The 19,426-nt window shown below is 42.6% G+C and overlaps 1 protein-coding gene across 5 annotated transcripts in view; it reads left to right on the plus strand.

Annotated features, from left to right (window-relative positions):
- ANKRD6 (ankyrin repeat domain 6) overlaps nt 1-19,426 on the plus strand; it is an 85,353-nt gene that overhangs the window by 56,545 nt on the left and 9,382 nt on the right. For 2 of the 5 annotated variants that reach the window (XM_054279891.1, XM_054279892.1), the window contains 7 exons: nt 3,619-3,717; nt 11,897-11,995; nt 12,496-12,594; nt 15,823-15,921; nt 16,836-16,934; nt 18,520-18,618; nt 18,853-18,930. In XM_054279891.1, coding sequence (XP_054135866.1) covers nt 3,619-3,717; nt 11,897-11,995; nt 12,496-12,594; nt 15,823-15,921; nt 16,836-16,934; nt 18,520-18,618; nt 18,853-18,930 — 672 coding nt within the window. Of the gene's footprint in view, nt 1-3,618; nt 3,718-6,050; nt 6,390-11,896; nt 11,996-12,495; nt 12,595-15,822; nt 15,922-16,835; nt 16,935-18,519; nt 18,619-18,852; nt 18,931-19,426 lie in introns of those variants that run through there. The other 3 variants (XM_054279890.1, XM_054279893.1, XM_054279894.1) reach the window with 3 other exon arrangements.

The raw sequence follows: 19,426 nt of genomic DNA on the forward strand, positions 1-19,426 counted from the left end.
GAATGGATGAATAAGTAACAGTCCTTGTGCACCACAAGAGTAGGGTGAGATGGAGAACTGGATGTACCTGCAGAAAAGCACCTACGCATAGCTAAACACAAGGAAGGGTCATGGAGCTTACAGTGCTCAGGCCCCCTGTATGGGTTTGGTTGTGGAGTGCATACACGTGTGCAGCAATACTGGGAGGATTCTGCCTTTAAGTGGTGTATATTGACAGCTGCCTGCCAATATCTGGAAGCTGGAGAGCAGATTTAATGCAAACAGAATCCTACCCTTGCATTTTATGCTGAATTTCCCGTGGCTGTTTGCAGTGCTTGGCTGTGACCCATGCACCCCACAGCTACAGCAGCGTGTCACGGTGCCCGGGAGCTGCAGCCTCAGCCCCAATGGGTCCCATTTATTTTGTCAATAAGTCCGTGACACAGGGCCATTTGTATGATTTGTTGCCTGATGGAGCAATTGTTTACATTTGAATAGGAGTCCAAATTGCTGCTTTTTTTTTACATATGAATGACTGGTTTATTGGTTCATTAATCCCAAGTTGCAGCAGTGTCTCATTTGTATTTGTAATAACCCCCAAAACATTACAGTTTATTTGGCACAGCTCACAAGCGTCTAAGTCAGTAATCTGCATGTAGAAAGTCCCTGGGTTTGGTGTTGTGTCCTTGAAGTGAGGATCTAGGAGACACTCTCGTTTGTATGTTTGCTTTCCCTTATGTTATTCAGATAAACTCCCTCTTTGCTGCTGCCTTCAGTGCAGAATGTCTTTATGGAGGAGACACACAGAGGGAGTTTTGTCTGTCTGCCTTCATCTCTCTGCCCCCTATGTATTTTGGGTAGGATAAATTGCTGTGAGAGAAAAACTTGGTGGGCTGGTGGTTTGACTTGAAGACATGAAGGCAAGAGCAGCCCTGACTTGCTGCTGTGGCATGGACTTGTTCAGTGTTTGTCTCCAAGGATTGCTCTGCTCCGAATTTGTCATCACAGCCCAAGTGGCACCCAAATTGCCTTGTATCTTCCTCACAGTTTCTTCTGGATTGGTGTGTGTATGTGTATGTACATACATACCTGTGTCTATGTGTATTTGTGGGGGGATTTGATGTTTTTCTGAGCGTTTGCATTGCCCACACTGGAACAGTGTCCAGCTGTACCACCCATCTCTGCTCTCATTTTGGGGTTGCTGGGAAGAAAATCTGGCACTGCTGGTTGTGATTAATCTTGAGATGATCAGTGCTCTTCCAAAAGCCTGAGCCTCTAATCAGTGTATTATGCTGGAACTGATCTCCCTTCCCAGTCTCCTTTCCTGGTTAGTGTCAGTTTTTGTTTACAGTGTCCCCCTAAAGTAGCAAGAACTCAAGGACTGCATGTGTGCAGAAACTCTGGTTCCTGAAGGCCTCTCTTTAGGGTTTTTCAGTAGGTGAGATGCCTCTCAACCTACATTTCTGGATAGAGAATCTGAATAAAAAAGGATTAAAAATGATCCTGTAGTCTTCCAGCTCAACCATGCCAGCAGGCATCGTTCATGTGGCAGTTGCCCAGGAAGGTGTGCTTGGTGAGGAAAATATGTCCCTTGTATTCAAATAAACTCCTATTCTGCTTTCATAGCTTGCTTTTAACACAGTACCTTTAACTGCATGTCAGCATTTTTGTGGTGGTTAGAGCTGGTTGTCTTATCAGAACGTTACCCTGCTGGAATATGCATTCATGTTGTTAATGGTTTCTTTTTAAAGCATATGAGCTGGGTTCAAGGTGGGTTTGTTTGGGATTTTTCCTTCCCCATGCACAGATTGCTATAAATTGTTTTCATGGTGTATTAATAACCTTCCAGGAAGTGAGATGGATGCCTGGATTAGGTGATTTACTTATTGTCATTAAGGAATGTAGAAAGTCAGTTCCTGTTAATCTGAATATGCTGATTCATAATATTCATAATCCAAACATACTGTTCATTGTTGGGAATGATTTGTCAATTTGGTATTTTACAAACATTTTATTTTATTCCTTTTCCCCCCCTTTCTTTATATCTTTTTATCCCTCTGTTGCCTGGGCATTTTGCGCCTCCTGCTACTGAGTTAGCTGGAACAACAACATACCCCTGGCTCTCTTCTGGGCTGATAGAGAAGAAAGTGTGGTCAGTGCAGCTCAATGCCCTTCAGTAAAGAGACAGGATTTTAGGGACCTGTGGCCAGATAGAGCCAGAGGCACCCAGGCTGGATGGTGCCCAGGGGCAGTGGTGACAACAAAAATGAGCCCTTCCTACACCTTTAGCAGGGCAAGAACGGAAATTTCTGTCATGGGAATGAACTGCTGCTGCCAGCAGGGGACAACATTCAGCTTTTGAGAGATCCATGTGCCATAGTGTGAGTGAGGATTTTGTCCTCAGATCTGCCCCTTTAAGTCAATAATGTTGGACAATTGATCAACACTTAGTGTTTTTGAAGCACAGCACAGCTAATCAGTAATGGCACAAACCATTGTGTTGATTCCAAAAGTGTTTTTCCTTTTTCTCTGAAAAGGCCAAGTTAACAAGGCTTTGCCAGGTATGTGGGTGTGGTGTTTGCTGTATGAAAACAATCTTGTCTTGAGCTTGGTTTATTACATACTTGAAGTAGTTTTCTTTGTGAAGAAGTTGTTTAAAACCTCGGAGTGCCAATGGTTGCTTTCTGTGTACTTCAAGCCAATAGTCAGACAGCTCTTGAAGTGTTTGCCCCTTCTGTGGTTGATGTGTCAGGGCTGTTTATGCTCCTTTGCAGGATAAATCATTGGGTGGAAAAATCGACAACAGCACCAGTAGTGAAGATTTATAATACATACAGGTGAAGAATCATGTGACTTTTAATGTGACCCTCACAAAATGCCTAGTGGAGAAACCAGCATTCTTTGGGAAGATACTTTGTGAATTTAGCAATTGCTGAAATCCTGTTTCCTTTACTGCCATTAAATAATCTGCAGTGAACAGTTTTAGTGTTGTTGTTTCACACATCTTCAGGTGTTTCACTCACTTTGAGATTTTACTGAGAGAGAGATAAAAATAAGTATTGTCTAAAAAAACCTGGCAGATCTTTTGTGAATTGAAGTTGATTGTCATACACACAAAGTCACTTGGAGTGACTACCTGCCTTCCATTCATTTTCAGGGGAGCATCTGTCATGTGCAACAGCTCAGTAATTCTTATCTCTGTTGCAAAGACAGCACCCATTACAATATATGAATTAGCCAGTTAGTGCAACTTAGCTGTACAGAGGGAAGGTGAAAGCAGTTGATAGTTCCATACTCCAGAGGGACAAAAACAAGAGGGTCATGAATTCTGCTTAGGCATGGACACAGAGCCAGATCTGAATTTGTAAGGAAGGACCCTTATGTGAATATAATATCCCTTTTGTAGAGTGTCAACATTTCAACGTAAATTGAAATGTTGCAGAAGGTGGAGAAGAAGTTTTCAGCTTTCACAAAACCAAGGTAAAGCCTTTGTCACACTAATACATGTCAGTTGCTACAACTGCAGGTTTCAGACAGTGAGGTACAAAGAGAAGAATGATGAAAAGGAGATAAAACTATTCTAAACTACCATGCCAAAAGATTAATCTTAAGATATTATTATTTTCTTCTCATTCATAGCATGGCCGGACCCCCCTGCATCTTGCTGCCTACAAGGGTCATCTCCACGTTGTCCAGGTTTTGTTGAAGGCAGGTTGTGATCTGGATATTCAGGATGATGTAAGTAGACACAGCCTTCTAACTTGGGGAGGAGGGGAAAAGGTGATTTACAAATAACAGTAGACACTCACTTCTTTGAAGTGGGATTAAATGGAAACAAAATCTGTCTCTATTTTCCAATTCGGAGACGTAACCTCTATTAGAGATGCAAAAGAGCATGGGAAACAATGTAAAATGTGGTGGTTTTCAGTGAATAGCTCAGTGCTCTCATTCAAGATGCAGAGCTTTATAAGAGCTCTGCTTGTGCCAGGCTATGTGAGAGTCATCATCTGCTGCTTCTGGTAGAAGTGCTCTAGGAGTTCATTGTGGGAATGCGCTGGAGGACATCAGGTAGGGGACACAACCAATTTTTGGGTTTGCCTGGAGTGGGAGGTGCTTTTTGAGTAGGCACATCCCTCAGCATCCAGAGCAGCTGCCCACAGCACAGTGCTGTGCCATGGGGAGACCATCCTGATCATGGCACCATGCTCCATGTGGGGGTGCTCACATCTCTGAGGTGGTGTGTGCTGAGGCATCAGCACAACAGCCAGCTTTGAATTTAGCACATGGTAGTTTGTGTTCATTTGGTAAAACACGTAAGTTGCTGGAATTTCTTGGGTTTCTGTAAGCGTAGTTCTAATCTAGGACTGGGCTTTTAGTCACTTAGGATTGACAGGTAACGTGGTTTTAGTTCCCTCACTGCTGAAAAAAGGTATATGCTGAAATGTGCAGTAGCAGTTGAGTAACCATGATTTCTTAAAATTAATTGCTAACTTCTGATGGCATGCTGGAAGAAGTTGAAGGTAGGGTTGCTTTTTTCTCCCTGTAATACAAAAGGTGGAGAGTCTTCAAAGGCCATAGAGGTCCAAAGGTGTTAGTAGAGCCACCTGTATGACTGGTAGAAGGACCCAGGAAATGTCTAAGTGCCTTTTAAAAATGCCTTTGGGCATGTGTTTGCATCTAGAGAGTTAAAAGTCTATAGCAACTGGAAAACTGGTTTCTTTCTTTGCTGCTGAGTAGCTGATTGCCTGGGAGATGTGAGCAGTCGAGCTTGGGCCTGGGGTACTGATGTGGCCAGCTTTCTGCAGGGAAACTTGTTTTTCTAGGAAGAAAATTTGCTCCCTGTGCTCTTTATTCTTTCCCTGTGCCCATCTGTGAAATGGAGCAGATTTGCAAGTGCAATGGGAGAATCAGTTTATTCAGATGTATCCTGGGTATGCTTTTTCACTTCTCCCAGCAGAAAGGGTTCATTAGGTATTTAAGACAAAATTGCAGACACTTTACAAATACAGCCAGTTTTCCTGAGAAAAGAAAACTGCAGCTTTAAGAAAGCAAGAGCTTCCACTGATTTGGTCAAACTGAGTTTCTGTGGAAACTGTTTTTTGAATGTCTGGTTCATTTGTTTTAATCATCTAGGAATAAAGTCTATGCTGTTTATATGTAAATGTGATAGCCATGTTAGGAAAACAGTAAATCAGTGTTTAGCATCATTTCAGTTCAGTAAAGAGTCCTGCACTTGTAGAATTACTCAGCTCATAGAAGACTTACTGTCTTATGAGCTTAGGGGCTTTGTTCCCAATTGGATACTACTTCTACATGTGGTGATTAATATGGGCAGAGTGAAAGCATACTGGATTCATAGATACTATTTCTTTAAAATATATTTTGATGTGTACCTCTGTATTCAGGTGTAGTAGTACTTTGGTTGGGATTGAGGAGAGCCTCAGGAGTTTCTGAATTTCAAAGGCTGTGTTTGGATTTGTCTTGTAGAAGGAGGAAGTCTAAAACTCCAAATGAAGATTTTTGCTTGCAATAGGTATTAACTAAAATATTTCTGCTTTCCTTTTACATAGGTCTTCAAAGAAGGTTCTCAGCTTATGGCTTCTCCTTGTATAACTAATTTTTACAATTTATGCCCCACTGAATGTTTGTAGTGTCTTTTAGTTGCAATCTCTTGATTATGCCTTCAGTCACTTTTACTGTCTGCTTATGTGGCAGTGAAGGCATCTTAGTCTCAAGTTTTGATTAACATCTGTATGTTTCCTTGCTGTTTTCCAGGAATGTGGATTTAGGTTCAGATATGAAAACACCTGTAAGAGTGGGGAGTATTGTATTCAATTGAAATGCGGATTATTTTGTTAATTTTGGTCTATGGCATTGTTGTGATAGCACAAAAAAATCCAAAATTATCACCTACATTTTATTTTTCAAAGTAACAAGAGAAACATAAACGCTTCATTTTTGAGTTTTGATCAAATTCAAGAACAAGTTTTAATTTGCCAGATGATAAGCAGAAACTTAAAAGCTTCTAATTGTTTCGGAGAGATTAAAATGCTCCCTTTCGTGTTCTACAGATATATTCCCTAAACACAGTAAGAGCCTTAAGAATTAGTTGAAGAATGACCTCCAGTGGCCTGGAGTGGGATTATTATGAATTTCAGCCGGTGGAGTCCAGCTCTGTAGAATATGCCACTCCAGGAGCTGACTCCTTCCTTCTCCCTGCCAATACTGCCAGCTCCTACTGGGATCCCAGTGCCATCTCTGAGTGGTCCATGAGTGTCCATACAGCACACGCCTCAGGAATAGTACAGGAGAAAATTGTCCCGGTGAAGGAAATCAAGGAGGAAAAAAATAAGAGAAACCAGAAGAGAAAGGCTAGGAAGGAACCTAGAAGATCAGAAAGAGAGAAGGAGGTTAGAGCTCTTGTGCATCCCCCCTGCGCTGCGCCTGCCCGGTCGCGGTGCATGCTGCGAGCCCCGGTGCAGGCCGAGCTCCCTCTGCGCTGCATGGCTGCATGGCTGCTTGGTGCTCTGTGCTCTGCATCCTCTCCTGCCCTGCCTGCACCCTTGAGAATAGCTGGGAAAACAAGCTGAGTTAAAACAAAGGGCAAAGGCCCCGAAACTTCCCTTCTGGAAGCTCCAGTTTAAGAAGCAGAAAATTAGTTTCAAATGGAACAATAGCCCAGGGTTCATAATAATTTCTAGCTGAAAGGGAATGTGCAAAGTGGCTTATTCCTGTGGTCCCATTTTATTTAGGCTGTAATTTGTTTTGTTCATGATTATTTTTCATGCCTTGATCACTTCTGCTGGTCATGCATCATCATTTATTGTGCAAGAATGAAGTTGTTCTTAACTGCGTATCACGACTGCCTCTCTGTAGCAAAAGAGGAGAGCAGCACAAAGACACTGAGAAACCTGAGAGCATATTCAGTTCCCTTTGTGTACAGCTGCTTCAGGATATCCACATATGCTTGCAGGCTCCTGCGAGTATTTAACAGTTGGTTATATTTTAACTTTAGAATATTTTGATTCTTCTACTGTGAATGTAGTGACTTGATTTTATATTATATGACCTTACAAGTGCTGTTCAACACTTTGTATCAGGGATTGAAGCCATGAGTTTTTCTGGTTGTTTATTTTTTGGTTGGCCAAAGTTGTGGATGCTCTGTCACTGGAAGTGTGCAAGGCCAGGCTGGATGGGGCAACCTGGTCTAGAGGAAGGTGTTCCTGCATATGGGAAGGGAGTTGGAACCAGGTGATATTTAGGGTCCCTTCCAAGCCAAACCATTCTATGTTTCTCTGATTTTGGTGCAATTCTCCAGCAGCAAGATAGTCTGTTGATTTCTGCAAACATAGAAGTGAGGAGGCAAAGTGTCACATGGGAGAAGGGCTTTAAAGGAGATTGTACAACTGTTGGATGCTCCGGAGAACAGGAATGGGCAGGAAAAAATGTGGTTATAGTTTGGGTTTTTTTAAATCAGAAAAAGGAAAAATTAACATTTACTACAAACTAAGGTAAACCAAATCTCACTCATATGGGTCTGTAGAGTCTGTAAGAGAGACTCCAGTAATTCAGGAGAGCTGTCAGAAGTCTACCTGGGATTGCATTGGAAGCCACTTTGTTGTTTCGTTCCCTTGGGGTAAACTTCAGATGTAAATAGATACCTGCCCTATTTCCAAGGGCCTGGTCCCAGTGGTTACATCCAGTGTTTTAGGATAGCACATGAGGAAGCTCAGGGAAATAGTTGCAAGCATCATGACACTGAGCAAATGCCAACAGCCATGCCAACAGAACAGTGCTAAAGAAAGGGTAATGCCAAAGTCCATGAGGAAAAATCAAGATTTAGGTGTCTGCCTTTCTTCAGGACTCGCAGCCTGTAAGCCTCTCCTGAAAGCAGGTGTTTAAGCCCTCTGTAAAGAGCCTGGTTCCCCCCTCTTGAAATGTACCTGCTGCTGTGCAGGAGCCCTGTTAGAGGTAGAGCTCTCATATGTGCAGGTCTGCATCCTCTGCATCAGTGCATGCAGATTTCTGTCCCAGTCTCCAAGTGTCAGCCTCTTACTGCCCCAATGAATACTAAGATTTTTTCCTAAAACTGGAGAACTTTCAACACTGCAATGCTGCCAGGGTAAAACAAAGTGAGTGAGCACTGCTGTCTCTGGGCTACTGTGGAAAAACCAGTGGCACTTCCTTCACTGGCCTAATTTTGAAGGGTGGTGTCTGTACCTGCAACATGCCTGGATCTGCTTCCATCAGGTGTGTGGCAAGAGCACTCACAGGGCCAGAGAGAGGAGGGGAGCTGCCTGCAGTGGGGCTGTGCAGGGCCAGGGTGCGCTGTGCCACCCTCATGCAGTGCCCTGTCCCTGCCTGGCAAGCTGACATATCCAGGGCATGGACATCTTGGAGTGGAATTCCCTGAGTTTGAGCTGCCTTCAGGGCTAGGCAGAGTCTGAGGAAGGGGGTTTAAGATTCACCAGTGTAGACCTTAGTGCCTTACTTCTGACGAGCCTCACTTAAGGCTTTTTGGCTTTGGGCCCACATCTGCATTTGGGCAGACTGTTGTTTCTGTCAAGGTCATGTTTCTGTGACATGGCTCTGGAATTGTCTCTCTTCATTGCTACTGATCTGCAGTCTGTTCCTAAGGCATAAATCTCTTGGAAACAGAATCATAAATTGTGCCCAACATAATAGTCTGGACGGTTAATACGCATTTACCGATGTAATTGCTCTCTGAGCCTCTGGAACAGACCCCTAATGCTTTGCTAAAGACAGAATTGTAGTGAGTGCTTCCAGAGACATTTATTTCAGTAATTAATAAAAGGTACACAAGTCTGTGATTACACTGCCTGAAAATTCATGCTGTGAAAAAACCACAACTCATCCGTTTCCTTGGACTCTGTGAAAGGCAGGGCAGGGATTTGCTCCACTGCTGATGGGAAGGGAAGGCAGGTTAGAGTGCAGCGGTGCAGGCACTGTTATTTATAGGATGCCTGTGCTCTCCATGGCTGGGTTGCTCAGTGGCTGTCACACAGAAGCTGTCACAACCTGGTGGTTCAGCTTCCACAGCACATTAAGGTGACTATTTGTGCTGAGGTGTAAGGGAACAGTGGACCAGGTGCTGCCCTGTCCTGCTGGCTGAGGGGTCTGGTGCTGGCAGGGACAGACCCTCACCAGGACAATGATACGTGCCCTCTCTTCACTGGGAGGTGCCTCAGTTGGTGAAACAAGATTTGAGCTATCCTTTGGCACTCCCTGTTACATGGATGAGGTGCTCATTTTGTCCAGTCAGGGTGTGGGTTGGACCTTACTCTTGGCTGCTCGTGTAGGGAAGGTGTCATAACCAAAGCCCATACCTTGGGCAGGAGGCACTTGAGCCTGCCATTTGCAGAACTTGTGTCCCTTCACCTACGTCTATTTCAGGGACCAGAATGTGTTTTGGGACAAAGCTTAGGCATGGCTGAAGCTGTCCCAGTGCTGCTCTGCATCCCCAGTGTATGGCCTCCACCATATGGGTTGGGATTACCATGGGGGACCTGGTCTTGCAGCAGTGAAGTGTGAAGCCCACTTTCCAAACAGGCAAATGTTTGTCTAAAATTTAAATGAATTAATTTAAATGAGATGCTGTTTGAAGTAGCTGTCATATCAACAAAGCCCCAAAAGCTGAATGTTCTTTGACCTCCCTGTGCTTACTGTGCTGTGGGGACAGGAACAGCCTTGATTTAAACTGTCCCAGTAGGAAGATCCTTAATTACAAACCAAATTCTGTACAATTCATTTCTGCCCCAAATTTGCCTTCTCCACAGTAATTTTCCCAAATGTAAAGCAGCAGGAGCCAATCATTTACTGTTCAGATTCCATCCACTGCAATGGAAGTTGCCATTTTGTTTTAGTCTGTTTTATAATATCTTCTGTGGATTTGCTGGTGCATCAATACCACTTGGCAGGGGTGGGTTGGCAGATTACTTTCCACTTCATGATAGTCAGATAAAATGATTTTTGCACTGTCCCACATGACTCACTGCTGCAGTAACAGTAGCTGTGCCATTATCAAAAATGAGATATAAAATTCTTCCTTAGTTTGCTGGTGAGCAAATTTCCATGTAGTCATAGTAACCAGTAACTATTTGACATTTGTACTTGTGAGATGGTATAATTTGGACATTTTCCATAACATTTTGGTTGTCTTTGAATTTGGAACAAATACATAAGTTCAGAGCACTTGCCATGCTGTCAGTTTTCCAGTTCTTTTTGTTTCCACTTCCTGGAAGCTTTACTGCCTTTGCTGAAATCCTCTAAAATATATTTCCAGTCACAAGAACAAAAGTAAAAATACCTAACCTCTAGAAACAAAAAATAGATAGGAGGCTTTTAAAAAGCACCTTCAACACTATTTTTTAAAATCAACTTCATTATTATAAGCCAATTTAATGATTTACTGGTAGGGATTACTGAAAGGTTGTGGTTGGCAATGCTCATTTTTTTATAGATTAATAACTATTTTGGTGTCTTTAGCACAAAAGAACCCCACCAAGACCAATTTTTAAGTCAGCTGCTAATTGCCTTTGAGAACAAATTGTTCAAATAAGCCAGTTATCTAAAGACTTGGACACTCTAGAATAAAAAATAAAGAAATTCCTCTGATTTCAGTATTTAATATAATATACTATTATCTGATGAAGAATTTTACCAGAGAAATTTTGTGTCTATTTAGGACTTGATTTCCTGCAAGCTTTTTTAGGACACATGGATGGCATATCTCTGCCCTGCGTGTGTTTGTGGTGACCATCCCCTAGATAAGCAGAAATGGATTGGATTCCAAATCTGTTTATTAATCCCAAACAAGTCTGTGTGCAGCTTTGAAGCCTGTCTCTGTTCCTGGATTCAGGCTGTGCTTTGGCATTCCTGGTTCAAAGCAACTTCAAAGGAAAGCCAAGACCAGTTGTTGTGGCAGCAGTGGAGCTACTGCAGCTCATTTTCCCATTGATCCCTGTCTTACATCCCTACACACTGCTTCACAAATCCTTCTCTTGCCTCTCTTTTATCAGGTTCTACCAACATGTACATAAAAACATAGATAATCCCTGATGGGCAGGGACAGTGGTTTAAGTTTCCCGAGTCTTCAGTTTCTAGAAGAATTCTGGAAACTGACCTTGGGCTCTCTAGCTCAGCAAATAGGTCCAGCAGTTGTTAGAGAGGAGATAAATGGGCAGTCAGACAAGATGACCACATCAGCACAGTTTCTTTTGGAAACCTTAAAGGAAATAAACTGATGTAGGAGACTTGCTTGCTGCTGCTACATGGCAAGTCAAAGAGAAAGGAAAGTCATTTGGACCTCAGGATGGCTCAGTTGCTTGAGTGGAACAAGTGGATGGTCCTGCAGTTGTGGTTCTCATGGTAAAGTTGCCTCCACTCTTTGCAGTAATTGGTAAATTCATCAGAGGTGCTGAAGAGACCAATCTCATCTCGTGCTCCTTATCCTAAGCAGGGCTGATGGAGCAATCAGAGCCAGAGCAGGAGAGCCTTATCCAGTTAGTGTAAGTCCTGGAGGATCATGATGATGAATTACGACAGCCTGTAATTCCCTTTAGTTCCCTACAGACACTGATGACTATTAGACACGTAGAGCCAAATGTATCCAATTCACTGCCTTCTGACACTGCCATGTTTTTGGAATGCTTCAGCACTGTATATGGGATTGTGATGACTTGCAAACTTCTGTAAATGGTTTGTAGCTCTGATACTTGCAATAACTTCATTAATCTTGGAAACTTCTATGGTAGTTGTTTAGGGGGACTGTTTTCAAAGCAGCTTGGATTTAATCAGTATGTGTCAAAGATGCAGCCCCTGTGTGTGTTGTCTGCATTTGCATTAAGTCAAAATGAGGTGGGAATTTTACCAATTACAAATGTGCTTCTTTTTGCAGGGTGACCAGACAGCACTGCACCGGGCTGCTGTTGTAGGGAACACTGATATAATAGCAACTCTCATTCAAGAGGGCTGTGCTTTGGACAGACAAGACAAGGTAACAAACAAAACAAAAGCCCTGTGGAATGGCAGCTTTGGCAGTCAGTAATGTTAAGGTCTCAGAGAAAAAGTTTATACTCCATAGTAAATGTCTGATGCTTCAGGAGTAATTGGAACAATTACATTGGGAAAAAAAAAACCTGTACCATCTCTTTAATACAAATTACTGGTTTAGTTATGCTTCTATATTAGGCTGATAGTTTTTGGTTTAAGAGTCTGTTCTCAGCTCATTTAGGGATGAATTAAAGGAATGTACAGCCATACTACACCCTGCGCAAAAGGCTGCACAGTTCCAATGATTATCCCAGAAACTTGAGAATCCCAGACTGTAAGTTTAATTTAGGAGTAAATATAACTAATTTCAAGTTCCAGACAAATAGCAATGTTTTTACCCTCTTATAAGATAGAAAATAAGCTAGTAGGAAATGAAAATACTTTTAAGAGAGTAGGTTGGTTATACAGCCCCTAACATTCTCCTCTTGTGTGTGTGCTCCTCAGGATGGGAACACTGCACTTCATGAGGCTTGTTGGCATGGATTCAGTCAGTCTGCCAAAGTGCTTGTTAAAGCAGGAGCCAACGTTCTTGCCAAGAACAAGGTGAGACCCATGGAAGAGGAGCTTTCAGTTCTGGTCTGAGGTGGCTGATTCTCAGAACTGGGGATTTCTGGCCATGCCATTTCTCAGCAGGTGGGGGGCCAGCTCTTAGGGGGACTTCTTTCTTCTTTTTCTTTTCATTTATCATGCCTGGATGGTTCATCCACAGGCATTAGGAAATTCATATTTTGACAGCTGACGCAGGAGAAACTCAATAACGCGTTGAATGATACATTAATTACAGCTGAGGAACACTGCCATTCCTGTGGAAATCTCCATGGTGTTCTAATTTATACTGAGGAGATTCATTGTGATTGGTGTGATTTAAAATGGAAATGAATTGTACTAATAAGAAAAAGGTATTGAAAACCTGTTTTTTTTCAGAAATTAAACAGCCAAAGGAATGTAAGCCACAGGGGAAAACAAAAAAAAATGTGTCTTTTGTTACTAAGTTTTTCCTAATATATTAGCATAGTCTCATCCCAGAATTTTGTAATGAACCTGGATTATGTTCCTTTTGGTATTTATAATACCTTGAGAGCCATTTAGAGGAAAGAATAACAAAGTAAAGGGTTTTAGTTCCACTCTAATTGTTATAACTGAGAGGCATTTCAATTCAGTAATTCAGAAGTTAATGGAATAGTCCAGGAAATGGTGGTAGCAGCCCATGGTGTGAGCAGAGTCAGGGTTTGGACAGCTGTGCTGCTGGGTTGGTCAGATCACAGTGCCCTGCGTGACAGGGAGAGGGCTTTGGGAGTGCTTTAGGGGATCTCTGAGCATTTTTGGTAAATGTGTCTCTGAAACAACAACTGAAACAGGGCTGGGAAAGAAAGGAGACAGCTGGTCAAAGCCTAAGGTTTAGAGTAAAAAGACATGATGCTTGGTCACAGTGTTTCTGTATGTGCATGAGTATATAGGCACTATAGAAGCATATTTGCACAGTTGGGGTGACTTTGTGGTCTGCAATTCCATCGTCTTCGATATTATTTTATGTGTATTCCTTCTTTTGTATTACTTCAACTACCAATTTTTATTTACTGCAATTACTTTTGCTGTAATGTCCACCTAGATTTGTATCAAGGATATTTTAGAAAACTTCTCTCATGCTTGACTGTAAGCTTGTGAACCATTTTGCTGCTGTCCCTGGATACGCCTGTCTGTGGATACACATACACTTCTGTACAAAGGTGTGGGCTTGAGATGCAAGTCTGGTTATCCTGCATGCTTGGGTGCCTCAGGGAATTAGAAGATTTAGCTTACAATCCAGTTTATGTCAGCTGGAGGCAACCTCTCTGGGAAAGTATGTGCACAAAACAGCTCAGCAGGGTTGATGGCTGAAATATGACTGGCAAACTTAAATACTGCCTGAGCAGCTCCTGTGCTAGTCTTTGATGTCTTGCCCTTTGCATTTTACTCTTTGGGTGGTTTTTAATGGACAAGATATATTGTCTGGAGCTGCTGAAAAATGTGGGAATCATGCATGCTTGCACCTGCTTTTATCTTTGTTTTCAAGAAAAATTAAGAGCTTAAGTCCACATAATCCCAAAATGGTTTCTGTTCTGTCAGCTTTTTGTGTTACTGATGACAAGGCATTATCATTCTGTCAGCTTTTCTGGTAGCCGGGGTTGAGTGCCATGGGCAGGAGCATCTCACAGGCTGTTCACTTACACCTGAGTATTGTGTGATTTTGGATGGATGGGACAGATATGGGCTGCTAGATCTGCCAAACCTGTGAAGCACCAGAAGATGGGAAGAATTTGACACTGTGTTTTGGGTAGCTGTATTTCTCCTGCACAGTAGTCACCCTGGAGAAGCAGTTTATTTTCATTTACGTTGGCTTAATAAAACCTTTTCTGCTTTGACAGATCATCCAGTGAGATCAGTCTTAGATCCTTATTTTTAGATTCTTCATCAGTCTGTACATTTCAGTGAAGATTCCCAGACTGGTACAACTTGGAGCTTCTCTCCCTCTCAGAAGCTGGTGAGAGATTTGTCACCCCACGGGAGATGAGCCAGATGAGCCACTCTGAGCTCTGACCTTGGCACTGCCATTCTCCCAGAACTGAAGTCCTCACCTGCTGCACAGGACCTCTGCCTTCCCACCAGGGCCAACCTGCCAAACACCAAATGATAAAGGCATTGCAGAGGCTTTTCAGAGATAAACCTGTGACGGAAAAAAATTGACACTTAAACACAATTTAGCTGAGAAGAGAAATGTTTGTGTCTGCCACAGCTTAGAGGCTGACACACATATTCAGGTCTATAATATGGAAGTGAAGACCTAAGACCACATCTAAGAGTTGGCTTTTGTAATTCAAACCCTGCAGCTTTGATCTGTGTCTTGAAAGCAAAGGGGACTAATCAAAGGACAAAATCGAGGTGAACAGACAGCGTAGTAAGCCTGGTAAACCTTTTTACCTGAGGTGATTTAATTTCTAGCTCCCAAGAGCCAAAAACCCTGAATGTTTTCAGACCAACAAAAACCAAATGATGCCAGAAAAACTTGTCAGACCAATAAAATAGTTCACTGTGTTAGAAAGATAATACACAAGCCAGCACTTCTTTGATTTCTGTCCACTTCTGCACATTTTCTTCTTTGAAGAACCATAGTATGTGATTCTCTGCAGCTTGCGTGGCTTTTTGCCCTCCCTTCCCATCTTGGCTAGAGACTGGTGTGCCTTCTGAACACCAAAGCTTCTTGGTAGCCTAAAATCTGTATCCTGCCCAGTGAGAGCACCTGCAGACCCAGCCAGACTTCAAGCTGGTTTGCATTACAATTGTAAGGAGACAGGAGTTGTGACAGGAGTCTGCTCAATACCCTGCAACAGTCCTGGCTGGGATCAAAGATCCCATACCACGGCAATTTGGTTTTTTGTGTCTGTGCATGGGGGAAACCCAAAGCACAAGAATTACAGTTCTTTAAATTAAGTATTTAATACTGCTGTTTGAGACTAATGAACAAGACAGTTTCTAGAGCTCTTTCTTCCTGTAAACAGATTTGACCAATGCAGATATCATTATACTGTCCTATTTGTGCCTTTATTATATCCCAGGTAAGCCATTGAAGCAGAGATTTCAGTCTCTGGGTTCCTTAATCTCGTACCTTTGGGAAAACAACAGCTTCCCACCCTTGGGTGGATCTTCTTTAGCAAAGATCTGTGAGGGTTTATATTTTAATGCTTATGTCCATTATCTAAATATGGCTTTTATATTTTCCTGTATTTCTCTAAGGCAGGTAACACACCTCTTCACCTGGCTTGCCAGAATAGCCATTCCCAGAGTACTCGTGTTTTGTTACTTGGAGGATCTCGAGCAGACCTCAAAAATAATGTGAGTTTTGGAAATAACATTTTTGTGTGACTTTGTTTTAGGTATATTGCTTTAACTTGTAGAAATACTCAGAAAGGCTTTAAGCAATGATTTTTATTGTAAATTATATTGAAAAAAACCCACTACTCAACCATTGTATTCACCATGCACAGGAATGCTTTTGGTAGGATTGAGTCATGCACTACATGTACCCATCTCTTGAGCAAGGAGAGAAGGAGCCAAATGGGGTTTTGCTGTTGCACAGACAATGGTAAAAGGCTTCAGATCTGCAGATCTTACATACCGTGTGTCTATCTCTCAAATGACTTGATTCAAGGTGGCTTCAGTTTCAGACAGCTTTCCTCCTATTTTATAATGATTCTGGCCTGATGAAAAAAAAAACAATCTACAAAAGGAAGCCAGATATTTTTGCCCTGCTTGATAACTTGGTAACAGAGCAGGCAGAGAAATGGAAACCTGTGGGATTTTGTGCAGCTCCTGGGCTCAGCTGCACAAGTGCCACCCTTCATGGGAATGCTGCTCTGGCTGCCACTCATGTTTTCTACATTATGTGGAATCCTAAGTTGAGATTCCAAATTGCATTGGGTTGTGGTTCAGAAGAACAGATTTAATGGGAAAATATAACTAACTCCGGGTTTGTGGTACCAGTTAAACAGCATTTTATTTTTCCAGTATTTCCCATCAGTTGTTAAAGAATTCATGCCCTCACTTCTCCTGACCCCAGCTCTTGCTAAACTTTCCCACCCATGATAGCAGACTTTGCACTGCAGAGAAGACAGCATTGCTGTTCTGTGGAGGTGTGTGGTGTTTACTGCTCTTTGTGATTTAATAGGATTATTTCATCCCTGAACATCATGACGAGTACAGGCTTTCTCACAGTGATTACATGCTCAGAGCTTTGTTTCTGTTTGCAGGCAGGAGATACCTGTCTGCATGTGGCTGCTCGTTATAATCACTTGCCCATCATTAGGGTGCTGCTCAGTGCTTTCTGTTCTGTCCATGAAAAGAACCAGGTCAGTGCATGAACCTCATTGTGACTCTGTGCCCTTTGCATATGGCCAGTTGTTGGGAAGAGGAATTCCTGCCCAAGCAATCCTGCTTCACTCTGTGTGTTCCACTGTACCACCAAATGCCTAAGCTTTTAAGAATAGCCTTAAAGTAATGGCATATCAGTGGTTTATTATTTTGCCATCACATTTGCATTATTTCTTTAAAGCATTGCTTATTTATGAGGTGATTTAATGATCTTATAGCCATTACAGAGACATTGTGAAGCACAACTCACTGACATTTAGATGCTACTAAAGTGCAAATTCCTCTGGAATACTTTGCTGCATTTTGCAGTAGGGGGAATTAAGGGGACATAAACGTGAAGACAAAGCATGCTCTAAATTCAAAGTAATGATCAGTCCAGCCTAGGATTAATCATCCAGAGTTGTTTTATAGGGAAGTAACTGATTGCTGTACCTACAGCATAGCATAATTGGGTAGTAGAAGGGAATGAAATTGGTACATTAAAATGTTTTAAATCTGCTGCATAAACATATTATGTGGTGCTTAACCGTGTTTTCTCATGTTCCTGGGAAATCTTCTATGTGTAATTGAGGATCATAAAGATGTTTTCTGAACTGTACATTTAATGTTCTTTCTTCACTATGAGATATTATAGCAAACAAAATAGGTTTCAGCATGTGAAATTTACTATGTAATTTTATTTGGAAATTAGTTTTTTAACTTGCAAAATGAGCTACTGAATATTAAGATGGACTGGTGGGAACCTAGCCCAGAGAGACATCCCTTTCCCTCATTCCCCAGCACTACCTGAAGTTATTCCATATTTGCCCATAGAATGATTTGATTTAGGAGTACATCTCATCTAAGTTAGCAACAGGCACTAGTCCTGAGGAAATCTGATTTTATGAAGGCCAGATGCAAGACCAGGGGGACAGGAAGGCATTGTACACACGTGTCCGGTCCCACTTGAACAGTTGCTGGCTCTGTTACCAGTGCCCAAATCTGATCCCGGCTGTCTTCACCTCACTGCACCAGGACAAGGGCAGGGCAGTGTGTTAGTGCTGGACCCAGACTGCCTCCTGGCTCTGATTCAAAATCTGTTCTTCCTGAGGAAACCTGTGAGGAGCATGCCAACCATCTCACTGCCAGTACTTACCTGAGTATTCCTGAGTAATGTGATACATCACCACCTGCACACCAAATAATCAAACCTGAGGGGAAAAAAAGAAGAGAAGGTTGTAGTGGGAAAACTTGTTCTACCCTCAGATGTCATATCCATTTACTGGAGGTAGAGCTGGGCTGTCTCCAAGCTGCATCATGTGTCACTTGGTTTAGATAAATCAGATCACCAGCGCCCCAGCTGCATTTCTCAAACCCAGGCTGAGGTAGCTCTTTGCCCCCTCCTGTCACCTTCCTCCCCAGTCAGTCATTTTTTATTGACCAGGCCTTATTTAAGCTTAGTTGTTGCATCAGCAAGTGTAGGTTATTTTCCATCTCTGAGCATCTTTTAGGAAAGTGTGAATTCTGTAGGGTAAGACCCAAGGACTGGTGTCACAAGTTTGTTTTCTGCTCTCTGACTTGCAGGCAGGGGATACTGCACTCCATGTAGCTGCTGCCCTAAATCACAAGAAGGTGGTGAAGCTCTTGCTGGAGGCAGGGGCTGATGCATCTGTTGTCAACAATGTAAGCAGGACACAGAGTTTCTCTGGTATTTTATATTGATGTAGAGTCTCTTCAACATTCCTCATAGGCTTGGTAGAAAATACTTGGTTGTGAAGTGTTGAATTATATCTCGGTAAATTAATGCAATTAGTCGCTTTACTCTTGTGCACAGAGTATATACTGAACTTGGTTGGAGAAATTTCATGTTTCCAGTAGCTTGTTTTGAATGAAATGCTGTTTTCTTTTTTCTCTCAGGCAGGCCAGACCCCTCTAGAGGTTGCCAGACAGCACAATAACCCCGAGGTTGCGCTCCTGCTCACTAAAGCATCACAGGTACATTACACATCTCTCCTCAGCACACACATACACTTGGAGCTGAGGCCACTTAATCTTGGGAGGCTGCATCCCCTGCTCCTTGTCTTCTGCTGTGAAAGGCTCCTACATTTCTGCTGGCATTGTGGGCTGGGCTCAGGTCTATTGACATAGAGCCTTTCACTCCCCAAAGTGAGCAAGGTGTGCAGATTAGCCAGCATGAAGTGCTGTCAGAGGTTTCTGTGTCCTGACTGGCAGGGGGTGGCACTTGTTCAGAGGCACTTGTTCCCTGCAGTGGCCATGGGGTTAGAAAGTTGCCCTGTACCCTGAAGCTCCTGAGTTGTGTCTCTGCTGCCTGCCTCTGACATATCCCATCCCCAGGTGGTTGGCACTGGAGGATGCTTTGCAACAAGGACAAAATGTTTATGGCTTGTTTATACTTTGCAGCTGTGTGTGAAATGCTGCAATGCTCTTCAGGCCAGAAGGCAGGAGGGCATGAGACCAGGCACAATCCTTG

The sequence above is a fragment of the Melozone crissalis genome, unplaced genomic scaffold, assembly GCF_028551555.1.
Source record: "Melozone crissalis strain CALT ecotype California unplaced genomic scaffold, PUWL_Pcris_2 ptg000027l_1, whole genome shotgun sequence".
Lineage (NCBI taxonomy): Eukaryota > Metazoa > Chordata > Aves > Passeriformes > Passerellidae > Melozone > Melozone crissalis.